Source organism: Antennarius striatus, chromosome 17 (assembly GCF_040054535.1).
Source record: "Antennarius striatus isolate MH-2024 chromosome 17, ASM4005453v1, whole genome shotgun sequence".
NCBI lineage: Eukaryota > Metazoa > Chordata > Actinopteri > Lophiiformes > Antennariidae > Antennarius > Antennarius striatus.
In genome coordinates, this window is record NC_090792.1 from 10,243,326 (window position 1) to 10,269,902 (window position 26,577).

Here is a 26,577-nt window from a genome sequence, read left to right on the forward strand (position 1 = left end):
GAGCAGCAGGCAATTGCCAGGGTAGTGGGGTGCAGAGAGCAGTAAACTGCATACCTGGCAGCTACTACATCAGCATGGTGCCACCAGGGGTCCCTCTCAAGGAGCTTGGGCAGGATGCCACAAAAACTAAAGACTTTTGCTTTGATGCACAATACTAAGAAAGATCAATCGGGAAAACGTTTGGAGCAGGAACACGGCACTGACAGAAGGAGAAGCTGAGGCCCTTCGCTGCAAACAAAACTTCACGGAGCTATGAGGAGGAAAGCAATGATGCTCTCTCAGATGTGACTGCCTTGTTAGAAAACTGGCATAATCACAATGACAGGAATAATAGAACAGAAGTTTAACGCTGCTCTGCAGGTTAAACATGGTTAGAGCGGTTGCTGCACCATAGGCGCTCCTCGGGTGTGACCACCTCCCCTAGTTGCTCCTGACCCTGAAAATGCCGCTTTTCATCTTGCTTTTTTGGGCAGGTAAAGCAAGCATGCAATGACTATAAGCCCTGGAAATTGATGGGAGTGGTGCCCTCCCTTCCTGCGCTGTAAAAGATTATCCACTCATGTGCTGGAAACAAAGCTGTGATGGAAATTCATTTCGCATCATCAGCAACAAAATATCTACACAGCGTAGCGGGAGTCTCTCATTTTTCTTGGGCAATATATTAAATAAAAAAGGCCATTAAAGAAAAAAAAAGAAAGGGGGAGGTCTGACTGATAGCACTAGTTAGTGTTTTTTTTAAAATGGACCACTTGAATCAGGGAGATTATACAGTTTTTATTGGCTGTCAGGAAACACAACTTTCTGCGTACTTCACCCGCTGAAGCTCGTAACGTGCTGATTAGAGTGCCAGCAGAAATGAAAAGGGATGGTGCCGGTGTAGACACGGGGAGGAGCGGCAGGACAAGCACAGATGCCCTAGAATCTGCTCTCCTTCAAATACACAAGAGGATCAACACAGCACGCCAATAAAGCACAATGAATGAACAGGCTGTCCTCCAGCCTCAGACAGAATTTATACACCGAATTTCACAGTCAGATCTGGTGTCAGAGACTGAGCCGTGCCTATTCTGAACCGGATACATGAGACACATCATGTAGAGTGTTATCTCTCGCTAAGTGAATATTGCATTCAACTGATATGTGATATTTGAATTTCCCATTAGGTGGGGGGGGGGATATGTGTCGGGAGTGAAAAAGCGCGATCTTGCTCATTTCAAAGCAGGCGGTGAATGGAGCCCTTGCTTCCTAGTTGCGGTGTGTCACAGCGTTGATAAGGATGAAGTGATGGAGGGGAAGCTTTGGGGGGGTGACTCCAGAGAAACTTGCTGCTGTTTCTCACAGGGTCACCTACACAGGAACTCACAATGCAGTTTGACAGCTAACTATCATTTAGCAGAAACCAAATCTGGATCTTGTCCTGCAATTTAAAAGAGTTTTTTTTATTTTAAGGCAGAACTGATAAACTCACAAGTAAAACAGCAGATTGAAATTGTCCATTAAATTGACTTTACAGACTCCCAGTCTGTTCACGTCTGTCAGCTTGTTCAAACTCACCTTTCAATTTCCCATAGTGGAGTGAAAGTAAGAGAGGGTAACATCAAACTCCCAAACATTACAGAGCTGGCTGTTTCTGGAGAGGAAGCCATTGATTTTTCCTCCATTTCACCATCAATCTGCCGGAGAAGAGGTGGCTGTGCTCAGACAGTTGATGATGTGATTTGTAACTGTGGACCACTGGTGAGCGGAGAGAATTGCTCAGACTCTCAAGACATGGCGAAGTGACTAGCAGCGTTTTCAGCATTCAGCCTCAAGATTAACAGTGGGGGATCTACTGATTATCTCTAGCTGCAGAGTATTTTCTCGGTCCGATTCACTGCAGTCACTCTCACAAATATTTGTATTCAGCAAGACCACTGCCAAATCTAGCAGGACTTGTGTCCCCCCAGCTCTATGGTTATGTCATTCGATATTTTTTTTTTTTGGCCGGTCAGTCAGCACGTCTTCTCAATTTCTGAATTACTCTCTGGCACCACAAAGTTTTACATTTGTAATTTCAATTGAAATGTGTCTACGTCTGTTGGAACTAAAGGATGGAACTAAAGGATGGATTGCTCTAAAATTTTGGAATATATTTGAGGTTCTCGTCCGAATAAATTTGGCTGCATGACATTTCCATTCTCGTGGGTTATGCCTTTGATACTTTACTGTTAATTAACAAATTCCAGGTGGTGACAGTTGAACAAACTTTTCGTACACTTATGAGAATAGATGCAGGGTTTGGTTTGGGGCTGATCGCTCTCCAGTTCAGAACTGTGACATCAGTCTCCAGTGGGGCCCAGCCATAGCATCCTGTCAGGTGTAAGGTTTCCAGACGTGGAGTCCATCATCCCTCTGACAATTTTTTACTATTTTGACATGGACATACCTATTATGGTTGGCAGTGGCCTCTGACTCTGACTATTTGTGAGGTACATCAGGCGTATGAGTTGTTCCTGATTCTGGGTTAGATATGGTTCATCAAGAAGCAGACAGTCTGGTCTAGACTACGTAAAGTAACCAGTTAGGCTCCAATCAGTCTTGTTTCTACATATATGGTGATAAATTGTGCCAGCACACTAACATATAACTGAAGTTTGCAATGGTGTGACTCTAAAAATGATGTTTAGGTATTAATATAAATGTCTTATTCATAGTTTGATGCCAGCTGGGAACTTTTGTCTCATCCATCTCCATCTCTGTTTTTCCTGTCCTTGAATGTAAGTAAGTCATAATAAATAAATAAAAAATTATGCACATGCGTCAGTGTTTGCATCATTATCACTCATTTATTGCACATAAATTCACGGTTTAAAATAAATGCATACTGCAATTTTTATATAAATATTCATGACACGAATAGAGGATCCATGACATGAAAGCAAGACACTACACATCCTTTAAAAAAGAACCAAATTATATAATTGAAAATACACAAATTATATAAAACACAGCAACAACTTCTAAAAACAGCATCTTATCCACAACAGCTTAGAATGATGTGATTTTGTTATATGCTCAGGCGACGACCATAGAACACAGAAATGGTACATAAACGTTGCACCGCAGGTCTGACAGAGTTTCACCATTATGTCTCTCTTAACATCTGGTGACACCACGCCACTGTCTAACAGAGCAATAATCCTCTTTAGATAATTTGCAAAGCAATTAGGCATGCCCCCACTGCTATTAAACATAAAGATAACAGCGGATGAGATAAGATGGTATTTGTACTATTTATCAAATGTGATTAGCTGCCCATGAGCCCTGTTATCAAAGATACATATATTTATGGATTTAAATCCTTGTAATTGACATTAAAAAATACAACGGTAAAAAAAAAAAAAATTAGAGACATATCTACCCTACTATCTTGAAATTGACTTTACGTATTTAATGTTCTCAGATCTAAATCCTCAATTAATGAATCTAGATCATCCATTACATATAAATACTACACAATTGAAGCAGTGCAATCACATCAAATGCATTCCTTAATGGATCACATCAAGTCGGACATTCCATTGAACAAGGCAAATATATATTTAAAAAAACTTAGCTGCCACAAAAATACAAGATAATGTGGAATATATTGATCTTTGTTTCTGGAGAACAGACGCAGAACGAGCCCTGACCAACGACGGTTTGAATTTGTGAAGGTGGGGTGGTCGGATCAAACCAGCTCACTTTTGAATCTCAAAGTACGTTAACATGCACTTGTCAGCAGGAACCAGAGCGCCTCCTTTGCATGTGTTTCTGTCATTACTACAGGTTTGCACTGCAAGAACAAACACCACCGACAAGAAAGGAGGCACCAGAAAAACCCTAATTTGCCATTGACCTGTGACCCCGGACCAAAGGGGCCGCCCTGCATGCATACTGAGGAGGTTCAAACAGAGTTTATGACTGCATTATCATCCTCATCACCTCTCCACCCATCAGTGGACACTGGGAGCCACTACACTGGAGCAGACAGACCAGGCATCACTCATTCACTCGCCTCCTAGGTGCCTTTGCCAGGTGATTGCTGGGAGAAAAAGGAAAACAGATCAATACATCTCCCATGGGTCTGACAGGTAATCTTTACCTGGGATGAAATATGAGTGGGACAAGCCTGCTGGATTCCTTAACTGTAACAGGGCAATTGACTGGTTGCACGGAAGCCATTCTTCCACTTCCTGGCCATTGGAAAATCATTTTAGGGCATACAGTCTGGCTGAGGCGTCATAATGGTGGCTGCTAATTACCAGAGTTCGGTGCAGTATCCCCCCTCCTGTCTGAACTGATGTCCTCCATCCCTGATGGACTGATGGATACCGTACCGGGAGGAGCTCTCCTTAAAACACTACAGTCAGTACTTGTCAGTGTGATCAGGGGCACACATCCCAAAGAAGCTACCGTTGTATTTATCAAATCAGGTATTCCTGGTGTGGGGAGAGCCCACGGAGCTGTTGAACTCCCTGGTCAAGCTGCAGCAACAGACACAGTGGAAGTGGGAGTGGGAGTGGAGAGGGGTAGGGGTGTTCTCTGTCTCAACACTTTGACTGATTCGTGTGGCAGGATGTCTCGTGTGAGGCATCCATTCAGACCAGTGTGCACACACAGCATTTATAAATGTCATCCCTGGCCAACATGATCACATAAAGCCTTCTCGCAAGGATTATTGCAGACCTATAACTCACATTAATTGGCAAATCTCATTCTACTAAATGCGACTCTTCTCTTAAATAAGGTTTTCAAGTGTCTGAAAATCCCGTAGATAGCTAATGATATTCAATTTATTGATCTAAAGACATAATTGTTGAAAGTGTGCCTTTCGTTAGAAAGAGAATGTGAAGATATGAAACTTCTGCATGCAACAAAAAAAAATTCTATATACATTTTTTGAATCTCGATCAGAGATTATACACAAGAACGTAATCTCTCATCACTGATGGTATATATGACTAACAGTAAGCAGCATGCACTTAATTTCCCTCCGTTATTACGATGCACTGTTCTGAAAATACTGCTTGTTTACCAGCTCGGCCAGAATTGTTGCATTTGATCTCACTGTGAGCTGCCATTGATCTTTTAATGCATCTGATACCAACAGAGTCGGGGAAATGTATACCCAAAGGGTAGGTGAAGAGACAGTGTGCAGCTCTCCTCTCTCCAGCTCCTCCGTCTCCTTCCTGCTTTCTCTCATCCACCATACTCACACCCCAAAACCAACCAATCCACCACTGCTGTAAAAAAAAAAAGACTGCTGCTTCAAACAGATTTCCAGCTGGCCTTGAACTTAAATACATTTGGGGACATTTGAATATGGAAGGTAAGCTGGTGAGAACAGAAGCAGCCCTCCGAGGACTGCCACTACACTCCATCTGTGTTGTGCTAATGAGCACCTTTGTACAAACTGAAGCTTTTCAAATCCAGGCTAAGAGGAGGCCAGAGCTCTGTTTGGCTCTTTCCTGGCGGTCGTGTCTGTGAATCCCACAGCAGTATGCGGTAACTAAACATTCTGATGCTCTCCTGTCGCACAGATAGCTGCGTGCTATCGCTGCCAACTCCACAAAGTAGAGCCGACTCCCCCCGCAGCCACCCTGCCTCAGCTGACTGTCCTCACACTGTTCCTGCTGACAAAGGCTGTGCTGCTAGAGTGGACATGATTGCTGGATTGTATGGTAACAGGTGGCCTGTAGACTGTGTGTGGAAACAGGAGGAGCCATCAAGTCTTGAGTCAAAAGGGGAGCCTCTTGAAACTCCTCTCCACCTCAAGGAGACAGCAGAAGGCTTAACAAGGCTTGATTGCATTAACATTCTTAATGCTAAATGTTTAACCAGAAAAAAACTGGATTGAGCACTTCTTATATATTCACTTGAGAGGTAAAAATGTGCTTCTTCTTCCATTTCTGTGTTTGAACAGTAAGTTTTAGCTTTTATTTTCAATGGCACAATACTTTTTTTTAAACATATGTCTTGACACCCTGCTCAAGGTTAAGGTGAGCTCGTCCGGCCCGGCTCAGAGGTACTCACATGGAATTTTCTTTAAGTATGTTTAAAATACTTGTGAATAGTTTATCACTTTTGTAGTTTGTTTTTTTTCTTGTGGGGGGTATAAAAAACAAAGATGTCATTTATAATAAAATACTTTAAGAGCTTGTATTTGTATATTTTAAATATTTAAAATACATTTGTGTAAATTGCATTGTTAACACTGAGCTTTTCTGCTGGTGAAATAAAACAGTTGAAATAAAAAAAAGTGTAAAAAAAAAGTTTGTTATTAGTTGTCCTTTAAAAAAAAGTCTGACTGTAATGGAAGCACTGCAGCGTTGGGCGCTGAGGGGGACACTCTTCATGTTGTTGATACTGGCAAGGTACTGTCATGCTGCTGTATTGGCACTGCGTTACGCATTTTGCACGGTTTACTTTTTAAGTTTGAATTTTTCAAAATTTATTCACCTTACTTCTATTCATCACCGTGATTAAATAACAACATGTGTCATGCATCACGGCCTAATGGTGATCATCCAGATGCATTTTAATTGGCCTTACTTTCTTTTATCCAGTGGTCATTTGACTGACAGACACTACCCAGCATGCACCACTTAATTTGCAGTCCCCTTCCCCCAAGACCTTGATTGGCCACTTCAAATCAACAATGTGGGAAATTAGCAGAGTCCATCTTTTCAGTGCGGGATTTAGTCCATACTGACACTACTAACTGCCTCAAATGTGATAACATCAGTTCGTATTGATTTTATTTTTTGTATATCCAAATGACACATTACCTGTTGTGGTTTTTTTCGTTTGTCAAAACCAGTATTGATATTCTGATTTAATACATTTATATGCGTTTGTAATTAGTACCAACTATCTTTTATCAATCTTTTCTTGCCGCCTCTGCTCACTGACCCCCATGGAAGAAAGATAAACTCTCCGTCTCAGCAGAAGGAGAGGAGTGTGAACCTTGTGCACTCAGTCCCAGAGCCTCTAGGGTTGTGGTGTTACGGGCTTCCTGTGCCTCTCTCTGGTGGTCCTTCTGAAAGGGGTTGTTAGCTGCTGAGAAAAAAGAAAGTACATATCATATTCTGTATGTACTGTAACACAACACTGGGAACAAACAGAAAGAGACACTCACATAAATCACAAATTTACTTGACTGTCTGGACAGCCTCTCGGATAAAAATTAAATTTAGTTTAAGGCTCCCAGATCACTCTCTGTTTTAGACGTATTAAAATTAAACTTTGAAGCAATCCTCTTCTAATAGTTTAAATATTAATGAGGTTTTGGTCAAGTGAACCAAATCCAATTTGGCCCCATATGACTTGTGGACATAGTTATTAAAAGGCCAATCTGTGCTGCTTCTATGGTTCAACTCCCCCTCAAGTTATGCTGTGTAAAAAGCTGCATGTTTTTAACTCCCTTCATCACACGTTCACATTCCTTTTTTTAACATCCCGTTTTTCTCCTGATCTCACTCTCCTTTAAAGTTTTCTGTCTCTTGGAGTGAAGGGAAATATCTGAAAGAGAACCACGGCCAATTTTTGCAGAAGACAAAGGAACTCTAAAACAATTGCACTCCTAACATACTCAATAAATAAATCTTTCCTGATCTGGACTAAAAAAAAGTTAGCGGCGGTCACACAAGACATTTGCAAAGCAGTCCCAGAACAGAGGACACGGGAACTAGAAGTGACATTGTGGCTCTGGGCTGTCTCAGAGGATTAGGCATTACAGCGTTCACTGGCATGTGCTTTTGCTCATTCCCATTATATCTGCTTGTGCCTCTTTCCAGATGACTTCTTCCCCAAACTGATCCGCCAGGCAAGATAATTGATTAATATTTCTTGAGGGAACGATGACTAACCGTTGCTGAGGTTCAACCCAAACACTCAGGTTAAACATAGTCAAAGGTCTGAATCAAAATTAAGGACTTTTCACATTTGACAGATACGCATAAATTGCCAGGAACATTTTGTTTGTGAGTCATACACAGGGTATATCAGACCCAACCCTGTGTCCTACATCAAGGTTAGAACACCAGCAAGTTGTTTTGAAGCTGATCAACAGAAAAGATATTTGTTATAACCATTTTAAATATTTCAGAAACATGTAGCAGAGTTTACAAAAGCTCCATTACAAATACAACACCTGACTTTACATAAATATAACAACTAAAATAAAACCATGTTTCCCATGTGGCATGTGTGCATTAATGAAATAAAAGCAATAAAGTTTAATACAAAGACATCAATTTTTAGGTGGATTTTGACTGTTTAAACAGGTCGAGATACATTAGGATGGAGTCAAAGGGTCGCTCACAAGACAAACCTGAGAATAGGAAAAAGAAGGTCCTGCAACACAAATAATTATTTTCAAACTATGAATTTATAGGGGAAGTGTCTACTTGTATATATGCAAGGTTGCATGTAAATAACATTTACCATTTACACACAAATATTTATTAAAGGGATACACGTGGACTAAACTGGTTTTACATAAGGGTCGATAAAAACATTACAAAGGACAGAGTTTCTGTCAATGGGAGAATCACTATACATGCATTTATTGTGTCTGATAATGGAGGCTAAATGGAACCATCTTACCATCTTAATATGCTCTCATGTGATGCTCTCTAAAAACAATCATTACAGGCCTTCCTGCAGCACTCCCCTTCCCCCTGTTTATTAATCAGCTAATTACACATTGACAGTAATGGGCCTGCTGATTCCTACACTCAAATGAACAGGGCTGAATGGCTCTTTAATGATTAGCCTTTGTGTTTCTCTCTCCTGCCTGCTCTCCTTCTCTCGCTCACACACACACACACACACACACACACACACACACACACACACACACACACACACACACACACACACACACAGCACAATTTGGACATTCAAATCAGACCCCCCGGTGAGAAGACCTCCTTCCACACAGACGAGTCAAGAATCTCCTGACAGTCTGAGCTGCTAAAACACAAAACAATTAGAATGGTTACCATTATGTCACGTTATGACACGCTATGTCAACCTGTGTGGGCAGAAGTGAAGCTCAGCCTCCAGCAACAGCAAAAACCACCATCAAAGTTTGGTGGAGGGGTGTCGGCTGGTGCAGGTGGAGACAGAGGAGATTGGGGGGGGTGGGGGGTTTGAAGGACGAGAGCAGGGTGCAGAGTGGAGCCGAAGAGGGCGAAATAGTGCGGTGGGCTGCATTTCTGTCAGCAGAAGTGATGGCTGAGTGGTAGTGTTATTTGTCTTGTGCTGCCATACGGCCCTCGCACCAGCCTGGGCATTAATGAGAGGGGGCTGGACCGCCGGGCAGGAACACGGCGGGCGCGCGGCACAGGTGATCTGTCACGCGGCCGTCTTGCTCGGGCAAGGAGACGCATGAAGACGGAGAAGGGAGAGCGGAGCGGACAGGGCTGACTGAGGCTGGCCTCTACGTGAGGACCCGCTGGTGGAACGCTCCCACGTGAAGAGATAAGGCGCTCGCCGTCCGACCAGGTCCATCAAACCGACTTCAGCCCTACTTGGTTACTCTAACGCTGCTAGAAATGAGAATAATTTCAAGTCACGGTTTATTAACAGCATCGCTTCATAGAGATAAAGACAAAGGGCATTATGGGAGGCAGCAGGGGAGGAGGAAAATTGCGATAATTAATTAGTCGGTGTTTGAGCCCAGTTAAGGCTATTAAAATCCATCAGGATCTTTATGCTTACTGATGAATTTTCGCCTCACGACTGACTCTTTGTGCAGAATGGATTTTCTTTTTCATCCTCAATCCTTGGGCAACATGATACGTTTCTAATTCACTCAGAGGAGATGACAAAAAAAAAAAAAAACCTCAAACAAGGACGTAAAAGTGACAAGTTCAATCTTTACTTTTAATAACACCCAACAACATATAACAAAGCTGCAGATCGAGTGAGGACCTTTTGGATTGAGTTGGATTGTTGGCTAGTGTGAAAAGTAGAAAATGGCCAATTTAAGGCTGAGAAATGGAGTGGTCATCTAATCCAAAGAGATACCTGGCTTGATAAGTTGTTGGTGGGTTTTTTTTCTCACCACCAGCTTCAGCACTGCCGTAGAAGTGTTAAAAGGGTAAAGAAAGAAGACAAAGCAACAGCTGGGTACCGCCTCAGTAATTCCCAACGGAGCACAGGAAGACACCTCCAGCCACACACCATTTTCACTCCTGATTACGGCGTTTCAAATCAGACGCTAACACATACAACAATCCACTTCCTCTGACTATTTCAAACAAACACTCTGCTGTCATGTTCACTGAGAGCTGCACCATTCTTCCTGCTAAACGCAATAAACAACATATATCCATGAAAATAAGATGTTACCAAACAATATCACCACTCAACGAGTCATTGAATTTGATTTTAGACCTGTACATGTTTGTGCCACAGTAGCAACAAAACCAAGATTTGTACACAGAGAGTGTGAAAGCTTGTCAGAGGGAATGTGCATCCCCCGGCGGTGGTGAGATTACTGAGGGGAGACACGGTGCAGCAGGCTGCCAAGGTAAAGATTTATACAGAGCAGTTGTAGCAGCAGAAACTGACATTGGGCGACATGGGATGCATGATAAATCATGGTGGACAGGGGGCACTAGACTCAAGAGCAGGAAAACACACTGAGTAGGACTAAAGGGGGGTGGGGGTGCCAATCAGGGCCTCTCCTTCTCAGCAATTGAGGAAAAACATAATCTTGAAGTGACTCTCTAAATACACACAATAACACACGTCTGCCTGTTTTTAACGACTGCTGCCGATAATCGATACTGCTCATGGGGAAAAGAAAGAAATAAGTTGCCATGCTTGTGGGAAGATTTTTCCCACATGTATTTATGTCCTCTTACACTTGTTAACAACCCTTTAACTTGCCGGACACTGGGGGACGCACTTCGTTCTGCATGTTGAATACGAGGGGTCCTAAAGGGCCATGGGTGAATCCTTTTTTTACTTTTATGGGAAGTCGGAGAGCGCCAGGGAGGTGAAGGACAGAGTCGCCGGCCGTTCCATCACTCAGTGCAATAAATGGATGCAATCTGTATCCAAGCAAAGCATTGGCTGTTTTTGAATTCCACCTCTTTTATCCAAATGAATGATGGGCCCTGGTACAGTTCACTGTGTGGCAATATTAATATACATCAGAGGCCTGCACCCCTCACTAAATCAGGGAGTCACCCGCATTTGTTATTTAAATGACAAACAGCAGCTGCAAGAGTGGAGCAGGGAGACGGGACCCAGAAGAAAAGGTGGGCAAACCAATTCGGATTTCAATCCGGTGAAGACACGAGGCCCCGAGTCACGGCTCTAATGAAAAAAGGCATCTCCACTGCTGCAAACAGACGCAGCGGCGGCTGATCGGCGCCGCCGCCCACAGGGTGAACCCCACATCTCTCCTTTAGCTTAAATAGAGTGCACCGCATTTAACTACTTCTTTTCCTTTGCTGTTACATCACCAGGTATTTAACATTTTTGTCATATTAGTGGATTCATAAAACTTTATTAACAGTCATGCTAATATCAGATCGCTAGATGTGCTCAACAATAACTCTCACATGCTGCTTAATCAAGCCCGGGGCCTCACAAACTTTTTTAATGACCCCTTCAGAAACAAAAAATATTTGAGAAAGCATTAATGTCTGTGATGTCATAGCAATTCTCTGGAAAGCTAACCACATATTGCCGCTGTACGACAGGAGGTTCACTGAAGGGTTCATTATCTGGGCTCCCGATAATGCAGTATTCAGGGTGCTGGTGGGGGTTTGAGGGGGGGGGAACCCTTGTTGGTAAAAAAATTTAAGTTCCTTCCACGAGATTTAACCTCATACATGATAAAAAGTCCTAAAAAGAGAGGTGAGGTGGGCAGACGTTCATTAGAATGCGTAGAGGGGGTTACCTGATGTTGTGACGGATACGTCTCCTGGTTCCCGCCTCCTTCCTGAGCCTCCTGTGCATAACACTCCCGGAGTACTGCTAGTCTGACTGGAGGAGACACAAATGGGGGGGGGGGGGCAATCATTACTCATCATTATGAAGATGCAGCTTTCGCCCATAACACGTATTAACCTGGAAAAATGTAATAATTTCACAAAAACCAATAAATGTAATCAGCAATTTTTTGTTTTGCGAACGCTGCACCTTAAATTTGGTGGTACAGTGTATGTTTTGCCACATCTTCATTTTTCTTTATTAATTTCCACCGTGGAGAACGTTTAATGAGGACAGGTGCTGCGGTGGATTGCAGAGTTCACATAAACAAATTACGCCTGCTCTGTCCCTCGTGTGTCATACATCAGGAAAAGCCCAACACAAGCTGAATAGCTCTAACTTCACAAACGTGAAGTTAAGGTCAGGGACCGTTTCATCTCTCGGGGTGGGAGCAGCCGATGTGGAGGTGCGGTGTAGACGTTTGAGTGTGGGAGGAGCGGGAATCAGCGCATGAAGGAGCTGCAGGAACATGATGACAAAACAGTGACTTCATACCAGAGGGTGTTATAACGGAAGTTCTGACAGAATGAAGCTGCTTGTTAACCAGCGCGGCTCATCTTGGACTCCAGGCTACACGAGGCTCAGGACCCTAATGAGCACACGCTACAATAAGGCAGCATCAGGGGAGCCTTTTAACAGGCAGCATGTTCCGTGACCTCAGCGCCCATAAATCACACGACGGGTGTGCAGGATTGGGGTGTCGAGAGCTGGGCAGGGTCTGCTTTGAGCGAAGTCTCTATGTTGTATAATCAATAGATATAAAAATAAATGGCCTGACCGTTATTCTCTCCCTGCTAACCCTCTCTAATAAAATCCCCGTAATGCATATTTCATTTACTTTTATACTTATTGATTACCTGTACTCCAGTTAGTAAATCACGCGCCTATCGATCCCTCAATCGTACCTCTGTCGGACAGCGTATAACCAGCCATTTGCGCCCCTGATAAAGAGCTCAGGCATTGAACTCCCCACAGTAAATCTTTACAAACTAACTTTTTAATTCCAAAATCGATGAAACGTTTAAACGTCGCATTATTTCACGAGGCATGCCCGCAGTATTAAAAGTAATACCCTGATGCGTTTGGTCTTGATGCGTGGAGGTCCATCCCTCCATCTCTTCCCTGATTACACCAAAGCGGAGGCATTCCGGGGGGCCCTGCAGCCTGTGGGGAGGCGAGGGTCTTCCTCTGCTGCTGAGACCTGAGAGGCTCTGGAGCCTCTAGGAATAGCACAATGCTAATAAAACATGAAAATGCTATCAGCTGGTTCATTAACCAAAGCAAAACACTACCATTCATCTCAGAGCAGGAGCCAAAGGCTTTATCAGCATGTTGTGTGGCTTCTTGTAAAACTGAAAGAAGTTGTAAAAAAAAAAATGCTTAGCACTGTTTTTATTATTTAACATCTGTCACTTCATCAGTTTTAACAACACGGCAGATGCTGTCCAGTTGGTTTATCCCTAAATCTACACAAACTGATTAGAAAACAAATATTGACTTGGAGACAATGAAAAACAAGTGACGTGTAAAGACGACCATTAGCAACTGAATTCTGTCAAAGACGCAAGGACACTGAGGGAAAAGTCTCCAGAATAGGTTCTCCAGGTCATAAGAGGTACTTCTAAATGCAGAGCGCTGACATGGGGTCAGTTGTAATTTTGGTGCCCACATCCAAAAGCAAATATGTCAATTAAAAATAATAAATCAAAAGCGTAGTAAGGAGCTGCAGTTACAAAACGGCCATCTATTTTCATTAGCGTACACGGCGCTTCAGGTGAGCGCAGGATCTCAAGATTAATAGAGGTATTCAAATGAATCAGAAAGGATTAGGTTCCCCAGGGAGCATAATCAATAGCTCCAAATCAATAATCAATAGGCCGCTCACACCAATATACTAACTGCTGACACTGAGATCTCACAATTAAAAAGAAAACTGGGAAGGGAGTGGCGTAAGACTATGATTTATCTCACAGCGCAAGTGTCATTTAGAAATAAATAAGTCAAGAGATAAAAGCTGCTCCTGCCCGGCTCAGGTGGGAGGTAGTTATGCATTTTAACGTGGCCGGCAGCCCCGAGCATTACAGCCAAATCCCACAAAGCACTGCGCCTATACACACACGCCAATACAAGGATAAACAGCACACAGCCTCACATAGCCTATATCACTTAGCATCAGATCTCTGATTGTTGGCGTCAAATCGTAGCAAACAGGAGACGACAGCTTTTATAAATACAGTATCATTTCAACCGGCTGCAGCACAAGATTAATGCTTTATGCTCCGGCCGCAGAGAAAACACTTTTCTCTCAAGGGTGTTTGGAGAGAAAGAAAAGTCAGATGTATGGGAGCTCGGTTAGGAATCGATCACCTGCGTAAGACACTGAAAAAGAATGGAAATACAGCGAGGTAAAAGAAAGAGTGGACACTGAAAAGTTTGTTAGTTGTAGGTATGAGCAATGAAAACGTCTGTGATGGTCAAAGACATTAACAGTTGTTTGTTTGCATCTGAATGTTTGTTTCACAGGAAGTGAATGAGTGTGTGTGTGTGTGTGTGTGTGTGTGTGTGTGTGTGTGTGTGTGTGTGTGTGTGTGTGTGTGTGTGTGTGTGTGTGTGTGTGTGTGTGTGTGTGTGTGTTTGTGTGTGCATTTGTGTGCATTTGTGTGTGTTTGTGTGTGTGTGTGCAGAGCTGGGTCGGAGGACACAGTAGCCGTCTCACTGGAGAGGATTTGAGCAGCTTGGGGAAATAGATTCAGCTCGTGCCGTCCGACGGGACACATCAGAAGCCCCTCTCGTCAACCTCCCCCTGTCCCTCATTCATTTGGGAGTATGATTTATACTTTTTGAAGTGAAGGGTCTTGAATCCTACTATAAAGGAATTAAGAGGTCTCCCCTGAGTCTGCCATTCAAATGAGAGCATGGCAGGGATATGAGGGCTTTTTAATAGAGAGAAATTAGTATTCACAATGCCTCAAACTGGAATCTGAAAGAAGCTTTCAGGTGGAGAAGAAAGGGCCAGTTTAGAAAAGAAAGCCCTAAGAAGTCGGGGGCTTTTCATAGCAGTCGTGTTTTTGCCCGTCATCAAGGAGCGCTGGAGCGTCTCTGTGAAATAACCCAAGAGAGAGGGAGGAAAAAGAGTGCATGTGTGAAACAAAATTAAGAATGCACCATAAATACACAGAGTGGAAACAATACAATGAGGAGTCCCACAGTCTCGGGGCCAAGGGGCAAAGCAGCCTCTCAACAGTTCCCCATGCAGATCCAACAGTTCCAGGAATGACTGGGAGCCATGTGATGCTTTGACAAACATCTTTTGGGTAAAGCTTTTTTTGTGCTGTCACAGAAATGCAAGGATTTGAATCTGCATTGCAACTCTGTCAACACATACTATTTTACTATTTGGGAACGCTGACCTTGAAAACTATTGCAATGAAGTGTTTCTGCAGCCAACAGCAGCTGTCTATTATGAGTTCAGCTCAAACTTTTAGGCAGAATTGACATAAATCATCTGTTTGGGCTCCTGCTCAAAACCTCATTGTACCTCCATAATGATTCATTATGTAAAGATCTAGTAAGATTTAAGGGGGGAATGGAATATAATAGTGACTAAGCATGTATTAGATTGTAATCTCATAAAAATAAGAATGTCTGTTGTTTTTTGTTTGGTTCGGTGTTCCTACCGGAGCCTATCATGGCTAAATCAAAGACTAAACAGGGCCATTAGCTATCCCTGCAGAACAAGATGTCAAGTTGATTATACTAAAAAAACGATATGCTATTTATTCATATGAATTATTCCTTAAACAGTAAATAAATAAAAACATCTGACTGTGACACAAAGCTAGTCGGTTAGTTCAACACCTTTTCACAAATTGGGCTTCAATGAAGTCAAAAGTAAAGGAAAAAACTATTAATCAAGATAAAGGTGATTTACTATTCCAAATATGTGTTAACTAAAGATTTACTCCTCCTCTGATTTGTTACATGACTGTGATTCATAAACCAGGGGGTATAATGACCCCTGTAGAGCTAATCAAACACACACATGTCTGTCTGTGTGTGTGTGTGTGTGTGTGTGTGTGTGTGTGTGTGTGTGTGTGTGTGTGTGTGTGTGTGTGTGTGTGTGTGTGTGTGTGTGTGTGTGTGTGTGTGTGTGTGTGTGTGTGTGTGTGTGTGTGTTTTCATTTACAGCTTAATCACATTTGAAGAGTGATGCAGAAGGTCTAGGACCTTTGACAGGCTGTTTTTTACCAACATGCAACATCAACTACCTGTTTCTGCAGACAGAGGAGGAACATCTGAGATGGGAGCTCTCTGACACCAGGTCGATAGGACACACTGGTAATGGGCACAATGAGTTCCACTTGAAAAATAAAAGTGAAATTAAATGTTACAATTTCATCAAAGAGATCTGAGTAAACTGGCATCGAACAGATGAAATCTCCGGATTAACACACCTGGTTTCGTTCTCGTTTTCCAACAGAAGGCAGCCAGAAGCTAAAAGGAGACAATCAGGATAATTGCAGAAGACAAGTTATAATAATGCATGATTTTCTGTATGACTTAACTTTGCAAAGGAAATTATTCTTTGTCTATTTGTTATTTTGTTAGCAATATAATTCAAAAAGGTCAACTGGCCCGTGGACTGGGGATGAAGTGATTTTGAGGGAAATTCAGATGAAATTCTCCCTTTCTATGGTGGGGATATTACAGTCTATGAGGCATTTTATGTTCTAAAGACAGATTAAACAACATGTCTTACTCTCTCTGGCAAAGATCTTGGGAGTAGTGTCTTAGTCTTTCAACAAACATCGGTATGCGGTGTCCCTGTAAAAACACAATTGAAGACATGAAGTAAGAAAAAGAACCATTTAATTTGACTGATTTCTACTTGGGTGGACGAGGTTGGTTTGCATTCACCTTCCTGGGAAGCCGTCTTCTATCCTTTCGGATGCAACAGGCAGCAGAGCCAGGCACTTGTTTCAGACGTGAATGATACTGGTATCCTGCAATAGTGAAAAAACAACAACATTTTTTTAGTCACAGTTAACAGGAACGTGTGCCTGAAGCAGTCACTGTTTGTACCTCTATGAGGGGGTCGTGCAGGTTGCAGGAAGGTGGGTGAGGGATGTTTCCCCTCAAGAGAAATTTGGTTGTCCGAGTCCCAGTCAGACAGCAGACTGGCCACGCCTGTCCCCACTCCACAGTCCCCATCGAAGAACCAGTCACTCTGCTCATCATCACCTACACACAGGGAAAGCCAGTATATGGTTTACTACTGCTAAAGCCAGCATATTTCCAACATACTACTAGCCCCCCACCCACCCCCCAAAATACTGCACTTTTAATCACAACAGTGCAGGAACTTTGAAATTGTAGTAAGATTTCAAAAGAGCTGGTGTAATAGTGATGGTCTGAAACAGGACAACGCTGACAAGTGAGGAGTAGTGGAGGTCGGACATCTTCCACAACTGTTAGATTTGAGGTCTGCCAATAACCATTAATCAGTCAACCTATTAAGGTCAAATTGATAAGTTACAGAGAACATGTATAAAGATACATGATCATTTTGGAAAAATCTAATAAACACATAAACACATGGTTATTTTACTCATTTAGTTCAGTAGAAACTAAGGTGCTGTATGTTTGGAGGTCCAATCAACTTCGACTGACACGTGTGTGTGTCAATAATGTCTCCTTTAACTACACACTACAGACAACACCAGACTCATCCCTCGACAACAGGCTCTCCTCAGACCTGTCAGTCAGCAAACACCACGGAGGAACCGTGCCTCTCACAGTCAAGGTGTAGTGACAACTGTTAAATCAGGGGCCGCCTGGCCCCACCACAGCTAATGAGATTAGCAAAGGCTTCAGCGCTCATTAACACGACATGACAACATCTTATTAGAGTCGCCTGGATGCCCAGCGACCAGTCCATTGTATCAGAACCTCCTTTTCTGGCCTAAGCATTCCCTCAGTTATCCAAATCTGACAGCTCATCATGTTTCTTTACACAATCAAGAATGTTTCAGCTGTTCAGTCAAAATCACACCAATCAAAACAGCATTAAGAGATGATTCTAGTTCCCCATATGAGACATTCATTCTTATTTTCATACCTTGTCTCCCCTCATCATTGGTGAACAGGCCAGGGTCACTGCTGCAGGTACTGCTGCTTTCCCTACAAGAATAAAAGGAGAGCACATGTGAATGATCACCACTGACCTGTTTCTTTTATATCAATGACATCAGAGGATGAAAAACTCTGTTTTGATTTGTCATCTCAAACCTTATGGCTTCTTCGGGTCACACAATGTTATACTATCTGAAAAGTGAACAATGTCCATCAAAAATTTACATGTGCCCTGTAATGTCAATATTTAACCTGTTACATTCAATAACCAAAATAATGAAGAAGTACAGAGCTGGAGGTCGACATAAATGGAAATGACACAAAAAGACAGAGCGTGCTACGTTCTCCCGAGTAAACACAAAGGCACAGGGAGAAGCTCTGATCGAAGGCTCTGAGTGACATGCACAATCTAATTGAATATCCTCCGCTGTCAGCTCCAATCTAATCTGGCCTGCGTTGTGGAGGATGACAGGAGAGCGAAACACATTCTCCTGCCTGCCCCTCCCTCTGGATGTACCCCACACACAGAGGGACCCACAGACCAGCCGCTTCCACAGAGCGACTGCCCAACATCTGCTGCGTGGGCTGTTGCCGACTGCTTAGACTCCTCCATTGGTGCTCCTCTGTGCACCCCCAGGCAACCCCTGCTACCCTGCCTCCACACCCTCTGTGCCCACCTGTGCTACCCCAAAGCACCGTGGGTGGTCTCTGCCCTTTTCACACCTCAACCACCTTGACAGTCATGAACAAGGTCTTGAACAAAGTCATTAACGAAAATACAAAACCCATCACATGGCAATTTACCTGAAGTCCATTGATATATAAGCTATGTATTATAATATTTGTAAGTATTTCCAGTGATCAGCTGAAAACAATATTAGTTTAGCTAATATAGATGAATAGTACTCCAAATTGGCGTATTTGTGACCGATTTTTGTCTCTATAGGAAGTAATGGGTTTGGGGCTGAGTGCGTGGGTCAGGTCAATGAAGACGTTAATGTGAAGAGATAGACTAACGCATTGTTAATTTTGTCCTATTCATGACATTTGTGACCATAATACCGATACACTGTAATATAATGTCTGGTATAATTTGTAAATGATTCATTTAATCATTTAATTTAATTGGCATTTAATGGAGGACCCAATTCTCTGTATTCTGCTGTGTGTTTATCATCTCTGACCTTGCTTGCAGGAGAAGGCTTGAGGGTCAGATATCCGCTGATACGGTGCTTTGCCATATTGCAGAAGCCTGCCAATGACATCAGGTTCAGAGACATGCCTAAACGTCTTCCTGGCCAGATGGCCCCGCATCATCTCCCCTCACGTTCACAAGAAGCAGATGTGAGTGGAGCTGGTCTCCCCTGGGAATCCGGAAGATGTCTGGCCTGGCCAAGCGGTCCCACCCATTAGCAGTCTCCTGATACCAATCCCTAAGGCCTCTGCACTCTGGCACCCTACCTCTGGACACATCTGGAGCGCACAATGCTCCGACATGAGCAGAGGACACAGCCACAGAAATACTGATTTTATGCACTACTACACACTTTTTTCTAAAGTATGGCATAAAAAAAAAAGTTGAACCTTTGTTACTCGGCGGATTTTGTGCAGCACTTAAAAAGAGTCACATCTATAGACAATTAATTAGAGACACCCATTAAGTATTTATCGGTATTAAACCTGTAATGTGATGTCGCTTGAAGCAGCACAGGGCCGATGTGAGGCTGCTTCCATTAAGTACTGTCTAATTAATGGCATAAATAATTGAAGCCCTCATTTTTCTTGGGACCAAAAGAAACACCCACGCTTTCTTAAGCAGTGACCTTAGTCAGGAAAAGTTGACATTTTAGAGAAACTTCGACTTTCACACCCCCCAAGTCAGAAATACAACAGTTCTTTGTAGATTAGATGCCGTAAAAATAACTAAATGTTAATTACATAAAATACCATATGTCAATGGCAAAACAAAGGCAAGGGCAATACTGTTTCCAGTATTAAAGAACTGAAATCACTGAACTCACAATACTGTAGTATTGTCTGTATGAGCCAAAGACCGTCAAGCAACACAGTATCCAGATGAGCACTAATCATTAGGATATAATCCACAGCTCCTGGGAGAAGCCGACCAGTTTGCACAGAGATTACAGGCTAGCCGCCATTTATTGAGCCTGGGCTTATTCTGCAGAGGAATAAAGAAAAGGCAGAGACGAAGGGAGGCAAAGCGCTGATAACAATGGATCTGCGGGCTCTTCAAACAAGCTGCCTCAACCCAAATCCATGCCCTCTTGCATGGGTGTCTGATTATAAGGTTATCCCACCATCCCTGAGCTGCAGTAATTGGATTAGTCTCAGAGATTTGTGAAAATTAACTTCGGCAAACGCTGCAATGCTCCCCTGCAAACCACCTCATGGAGTTTTCAAAATATGAAGCACAGTAAGGCCTGTGTCTCCAGAAAATCCGTCCACAATGGCCTTGTTTTTCTGACGGCGGGGCTGAAGTCAACATCACCAAGTAGCAGCACACAGCTGGAGATGGATGCTGAGCTCAGGACGCCGTCTACCCACAGGTGAGGCCTGCTTGCTGGGCCAGACCGGGAGCCAGGTGGCCTCACCGCCAGCAGGCAGGGCTAGGTCTAATCAAGGATGTGGAGCCCAACTGAACTGCCAACATCTGGTCCCCTTGCACTTGGGTGGCTTAAGGCAAAGCTCTGCTCAGTATGTACATGAGTGACCTTGAAGAAAGACCAGACACTCCATTTAAAAAAAAAAAAAGGTTAATAAAATGAATCAAGACCAACAAAATTTGTGTGCTTCAGAAAATAATTCAACAATGGCATCCGTATCCAACATCAAATGGACTGCACACACCACAAGCATAAATATTGCTCTTGTCAACACCTCATCACTGCTGCTGTTTGTTGATCCTTTCTCTCTACTGCAGCTTAATCGTTATTGTTCAGCCCTCGGTTCTGTGTGGCAGTCTACTGAGCAGCAATCAACAGTGTTGGCGTAGTGTAAGTGAGAAATGATTGACAGCGTGCCGTGGTGTTCCCATTTATTTCTTCTCCGGAGCTGTTTTCTGTCAGAACGGCTATTGATTTTTCCATAAAGTAAGAAAACAAGTACCATTTAGGGGCCATGGAGGTCAGCACAAATTAAACCAGAAGATGTAAAGCCCTCTGTCTGTCCCACTACCCATTACCTCAAATGTCTTCTTTTCAAAGGAAGTACATGGTGAGCATGGCAAGGCATTGAGAAAAGAAACCTCTAGGCTAGAAAGACCATTGCTGCATCGCAAATCCTGCACTTCCATGTTTGAGCTGGCCCAGTTTGAGTGTGTGAGTGCGTTCACCATATTAAGGATGTCAAAATGTAATAAAGAGGGTTCAGATGACATCATCCAGCCAGCCCAGGAGTTAAAGAGTCCTGCATTGGACACTTACGACTCTATGGAAGCCATTTTGGCTTGTAGAACTTTTGTGTGTTGGTTACTGCAGAATATATGAATGTATGAAACATAGAGTGTTAAAAAAAACATGTCTGGTCAAATAAATAATACCAGAATAAAAACAAACTCAGAATAAATGATAACTATCTTTCAGTTTTTGATTTTGCAATATTTATGGTGGCATATGATTCAGTTCAATATTTGGGTTTCTGACCACATTAATAAAAATAAATCACACCTGTGTATTCAGTGCTAATACTTAGCACAATTTAAATGAACGTTTTGAACTTAAATAGTGATCCTGGCAAAGATTCTCCTTACTTAGTATCAGAATGTTTGCATTGTCACTGTGAGCATGTTCATGTCATCGAAGGTGGTTAATGCTTAAGTTAATTCCTAAATGTTTGACTTCAAGCAACACAATACAGCACCATCATTAAAAACACTACTTACCTTATATAAAGCACTTTTTCATACAATTGCTTGATGATTTAAAGATGTTATATTTCGGTTTTGGGAAGTAAAGGCAGTCAAGGAAATTGCTTTGTTTTGGTCCACAACTACAAACTAAGATATTACTTTCAAAAGAAAACATCTTTTGGTTAATGGCAGCTTATAATACCAAGAATAACCTTTTTTGAACAAAACTTGCAACAATTTTGTCTGTAATATCACTCAGCTGCCAGTTTACATCTGCATTTAGCTTGATAAATTTAATACACACAAGATGGAGTATCGCAGGACACAGGGACGGGTCCAGCTTTAATTACCCAACCAAAAACAAGAATTCATTCACAACAAATCAATACTGCGCCAAGTCACTTATTTACTTGTGACAATATTTCTCGAGAGGAAATAATGAGCTTGCAGACGCCCGAAGGCATAACTATCAAAGATCTCTCCCTGGTGATCATTCCAGATATAGGGGATGAGGATGAAAAGACTATCATTCATTTTTAATGTCAACTCAATACCATAAAGTGAAGGGGTATGATTGTGATACAGTTTTAGTTTAGTTGAGGACATGCTGAATATTGACAAGTGACTCGAGGAAGACAGGCAGTATAGATCATCTTAAATGTCGCCTTGCTTAATTGCTTCTGTCTGATAGTAGTTATGATCGTGACTTTTATGTTATGGGTTTAAATGCCTTATTAAGTTTCCATTTTAAAGGGTAAAAAGGGCTTTTACAGTTTTGAACTCCCTCTTCCACATGGGTTTAATCCTGACTCTTCCAACAATAACAGGGTTAACATTTGGCTTGTTGCTGTGCAATACTTTAAATTAGGGAACTGCTCAGTTTTCACAAAATCTTAACCGAACACCTTTCTATATCACCACAAATTAATTTCTATTGCTGCTACCTCTGAAGCATCATAATGGAAAAAGGTTGCCTTTCTTTTTTAACACTAACAAAAAAGAAGAAGAAAAACACAAAACTCTGAGTATAACTGTACCCCTCAGACATGTTCTCATCTGCACCGTCTCTGTGGTCCTTGGTCATCTTCCTCTTCCAGCACTCCTTTCCCATCAGTCTGGCTCCGTCCGTCTGTCGTTCTGGTCCCATCCAACCACCAGATCTCTTCTTGGATCCTGGAAGGTGTGTCTTTTGTCTCCGTTTCCCATCCACACTAGAACTCTTTAACTTCTGCTGCAACCTGACTGTGACATCAGAGGTCATGTGTTTGACTTTCCTCCGTCTCCTGATGGGCCGTCCAGGATTATTATTGGTATAGGAGTGAGACTCTGGCCAGGCTGGCTGCCTATGCCTGACTGGGCCCCTCACAACAGAGCGCCATCGATAAGTTGAGGTCATGTCATCAGAGTCACTACAGTTGGCCAAGGAGGCACCAAAGGATGAGGAAGAGTTCTTTCTGTGTTCTTTCGTCTCATCTAAGCTCGACTCCGAGGCCTCAATCCAGCATCGTCTGTGGTCCAGTCGAAAGAGGGATGATTCTCGATAGCGCTTTCGGCCTCTGCGGCGACGGATCTGTCGTCGCTGATGCAGAGGACTTAAGACCATTTCCTCCCACAGCTCCCCCATCTTACTTTGCTCCGAGGCTTGCTCCAGAGCAGACACCATGTCCTGCACCAGCTCATCCATCATGGTGCTAGAAACTAAATACAGAAGATAAAACAAAGTTTACTTGATGAGTGCAAAACGTTGGCTCTCAATTGAGAACTATTCATATAAAAACTCTTCTATATCTTAAACTAGTGTCTCAAAGGTCATAGATTTTGCTTCTGTTTCACAGATTAGTTGATGGACGGGTTTCTTAGCTTGTCTGTCAAGAAATTTGAGATGTGACACACAAATCAGGCATTCTGGCCCCAAGTAGAACAAGAAGCAGCAATTTGTGACATCACAAACTCCGTGTCTGTGTTTATGAATAGCGTATGTGAACAGTCAGGAGTGATATTGTTTTCCATTTTTGTGCACAGAAAATAAATGCTTGACAACACATTTTTATTAGATCTTTTGACAAATACATTTATCATATCATAATTGCATTAATGAAGCAGAACTATGTGTAAAACACCTAAAATTGGGCCATAGTGGGGAATGTTGTTGGATCACACAGTAAGTTCAGCTCACGGTGGTTTTGATTTATGTCTATTTGCGTCAGGAGATTTAAAAAGTACTTTAATTTGTCAAAAATGCAATCAGATAGATTTACTAAGAAACCCTTTGTCTGGTTGTAATAAACTGGCTTTAATTTGATTTTCCAGCATTAAATACCATCAAAATATTGCATCATTCTTATTTTTGCAAACTGAGCTTCTCTGTGTGTAATTACAGTACTGACTACTGTCTAAAACACGGCTCACCAGAGTGGAAGCTCTCACTACTTCCAACTTATCTGATCAGAGTGGGGCTGCTGGTTAGAATTTTCAGACCCAGACAGGCCAAGATACAGTAGCTATGTTTTGTTTTTAAGTAAAATAACCCAATTCCAGCAGAATAAATCTGCTAGACTTTCTTCCTCGATTGCGATATAAATATATATATATTCCAGTTTTGTTTCTGCAGAAGCTACAAGAGGCTCATAGCATCATTTTTACGAGCTAAACCAGCGACAGGACGCGATCCAACCTGCGTGCAGCTGAACAATAGTGGCAGGCTGGGCGCCTGTGTTACATAACAACCCACACGTGAACACAGACAAGGACAACCATCTACTTCCGCTAGCTGTTAGCCAAACACCGCGTTTAGACGCCTCCGACTCTGGAACTGACTATTAGTCGGTCATGGCTAAGGTTATTTACCAGTTTGCTGTGTTTGAGCACTCACCATTCGCTGCTCGTCTTGTTTTGTTTTCAGCACAGCTGAGACGCCACACGTACTTCCGCCCTGCCGTTCAACCAATCAGAGTCTCCGCTTCGTTGTGACGTCCCTCAAAAGCAGCCCGCCAAACTTCCGCTTTGGAACAAGCGATAAAGAGTCTTTTTAATTAATAAAGACCCGAACTGAGCGTGCTGGGCAGCAGATATAGAATAGAGTTGTTGTTTTTTTGTTTTAATTTTCTTTTTCTTTTTTTTTACAGTAGAATCTTATTGATGCCTTAAGGAGGTTCTGTCAGGGAAATTAACTTCTCCATCGTAATACACACTGCACAGTGAGCACACAAAAGCACACAGAAAGTAGGACCAACACCTAAAAAGAATTAAAAAAATAACCCACCAAAAATAAACAAATAAAAAGGCATAATAGAAAGTAAAGTGTTTATAGTGTTTGCAGTGTTTTTGATGTATTATGCGTGTCGCCCCTCAGCTCTTGTGTGGATTCTCCTCATCTCCCCCAGAAAGGAGTTGAGCAGTTTAATGGCTCCAGGGATGAAGGAATTCTTAAGTCTGTTGGTCCTGCATATTGGGAGGCGCAGCCTCTGGCTGGTCAGAGGGTGGCTGACACCGTCAATGATGTCCAGCAGTTTGTCCAAAGTTCTCCTCTTTGCCACCTTTGCCAGAGGGTCCAGCTTCATCCCAAGCATACTGCATACTGCATCATAAGTGTGTGTGATGGATCAGGGGTCAGGATACAATATTACATTTTGGTATGCCATGGATGGAATAAATTATCCAGGAATTTTCTTTTTAACATGTGGGATGAGGCATTTTTAACAATTTTGTGAAGATATTTCAAGTGATTCCAAAACAACTCCATGAAGGGGTGGGTATGGCTATGGGAGGTATTCTACCTCCCCTCTTGTAGTTCACCAAATGTTCCAGCCTCCTCTGAAAGAATGTGTCCACCACAAGCATGTCTATCCTTTTTGCAAAGTCTACCAGTACCTGCCCAGATTCTAGGAGTTGGTAGGGTTAAGGAGGACCACTATATATAAATAAGTAGAGACCAGGAAAAAAATGTGTTTTTCATTATATGACCCCTTTAATGTATTTAACTGTCTGGTCATTTCACCAAATAATGTACCAAACCATGTGACATTTTTGATAAATTGTAGATTACAATAATTCTATTATTTCTAGTAAAATGAAAACAATTGTACATTAATAAGTGTTTTATGATGTGTGACAACTATAATAATGAAGAATTGTCTCTTAAAGCCAGCATTTGGCTGAATGAAGCAAAAAAAGAAAGTCATTTACCACTTCTTTCATCTCTCAGATGAAAGCTGGCCAAATAATAAAAAAAATTCTGTGAAAATGAGTACAAAAACCATTTAATCTGTCTCATCTTCCTCTTAATAACTGCAAATTTCCCCCTGGGCCCTTGGGAGAGGGCCTCTCTGTGCTGCTGCCACCTTATCTGTCGCCTCCATATTTCAGCATGCTGAACGGCTCCCTCAGTACCCAGCCCCAGGCCTCCTCTCACCAGGGCCTGTGGGGAAGCTGGGCTCTTGGGCCCATCATTGTTCTGGCCTGGGAGGGAAGTCCAGAGAGAGCCCTGAAAGCTGGAGAGTGGGTAGGTTTAAAAAAAAACTTGAACCATTTCTTCATTAAGC

The 26,577-nt window shown here is 42.5% G+C and overlaps 1 protein-coding gene across 3 annotated transcripts in view; it reads right to left on the reverse strand.

Annotated features, from left to right (window-relative positions):
• Positions 1-24,961, reverse strand: part of LOC137611150 (G patch domain-containing protein 2-like) — a 28,910-nt gene extending 3,949 nt beyond the window's left edge. Inside the window, exons 1-11 of one of the 3 annotated variants that reach the window (XM_068339197.1) lie at positions 24,909-24,961; positions 23,074-23,734; positions 18,155-18,216; positions 17,119-17,277; positions 16,954-17,039; positions 16,796-16,860; positions 16,491-16,530; positions 16,305-16,396; positions 13,109-13,273; positions 11,945-12,030; positions 6,934-7,080 (exon numbers count right to left, since the gene is read on the reverse strand). In XM_068339197.1, coding sequence (XP_068195298.1) covers positions 6,934-7,080; positions 11,945-12,030; positions 13,109-13,273; positions 16,305-16,396; positions 16,491-16,530; positions 16,796-16,860; positions 16,954-17,039; positions 17,119-17,277; positions 18,155-18,216; positions 23,074-23,723 — 1,552 coding nt within the window. In that variant the 5' untranslated portion in view covers positions 23,724-23,734; positions 24,909-24,961. The remainder of the gene's footprint in view (positions 1-6,933; positions 7,081-11,944; positions 12,031-13,108; positions 13,274-16,304; positions 16,397-16,490; positions 16,531-16,795; positions 16,861-16,953; positions 17,040-17,118; positions 17,278-18,154; positions 18,217-23,073; positions 23,735-24,908) is intronic. The other 2 variants (XM_068339200.1, XM_068339198.1) reach the window with 2 other exon arrangements.
• Positions 24,962-26,577: the final 1,616 nt, after the last annotated feature.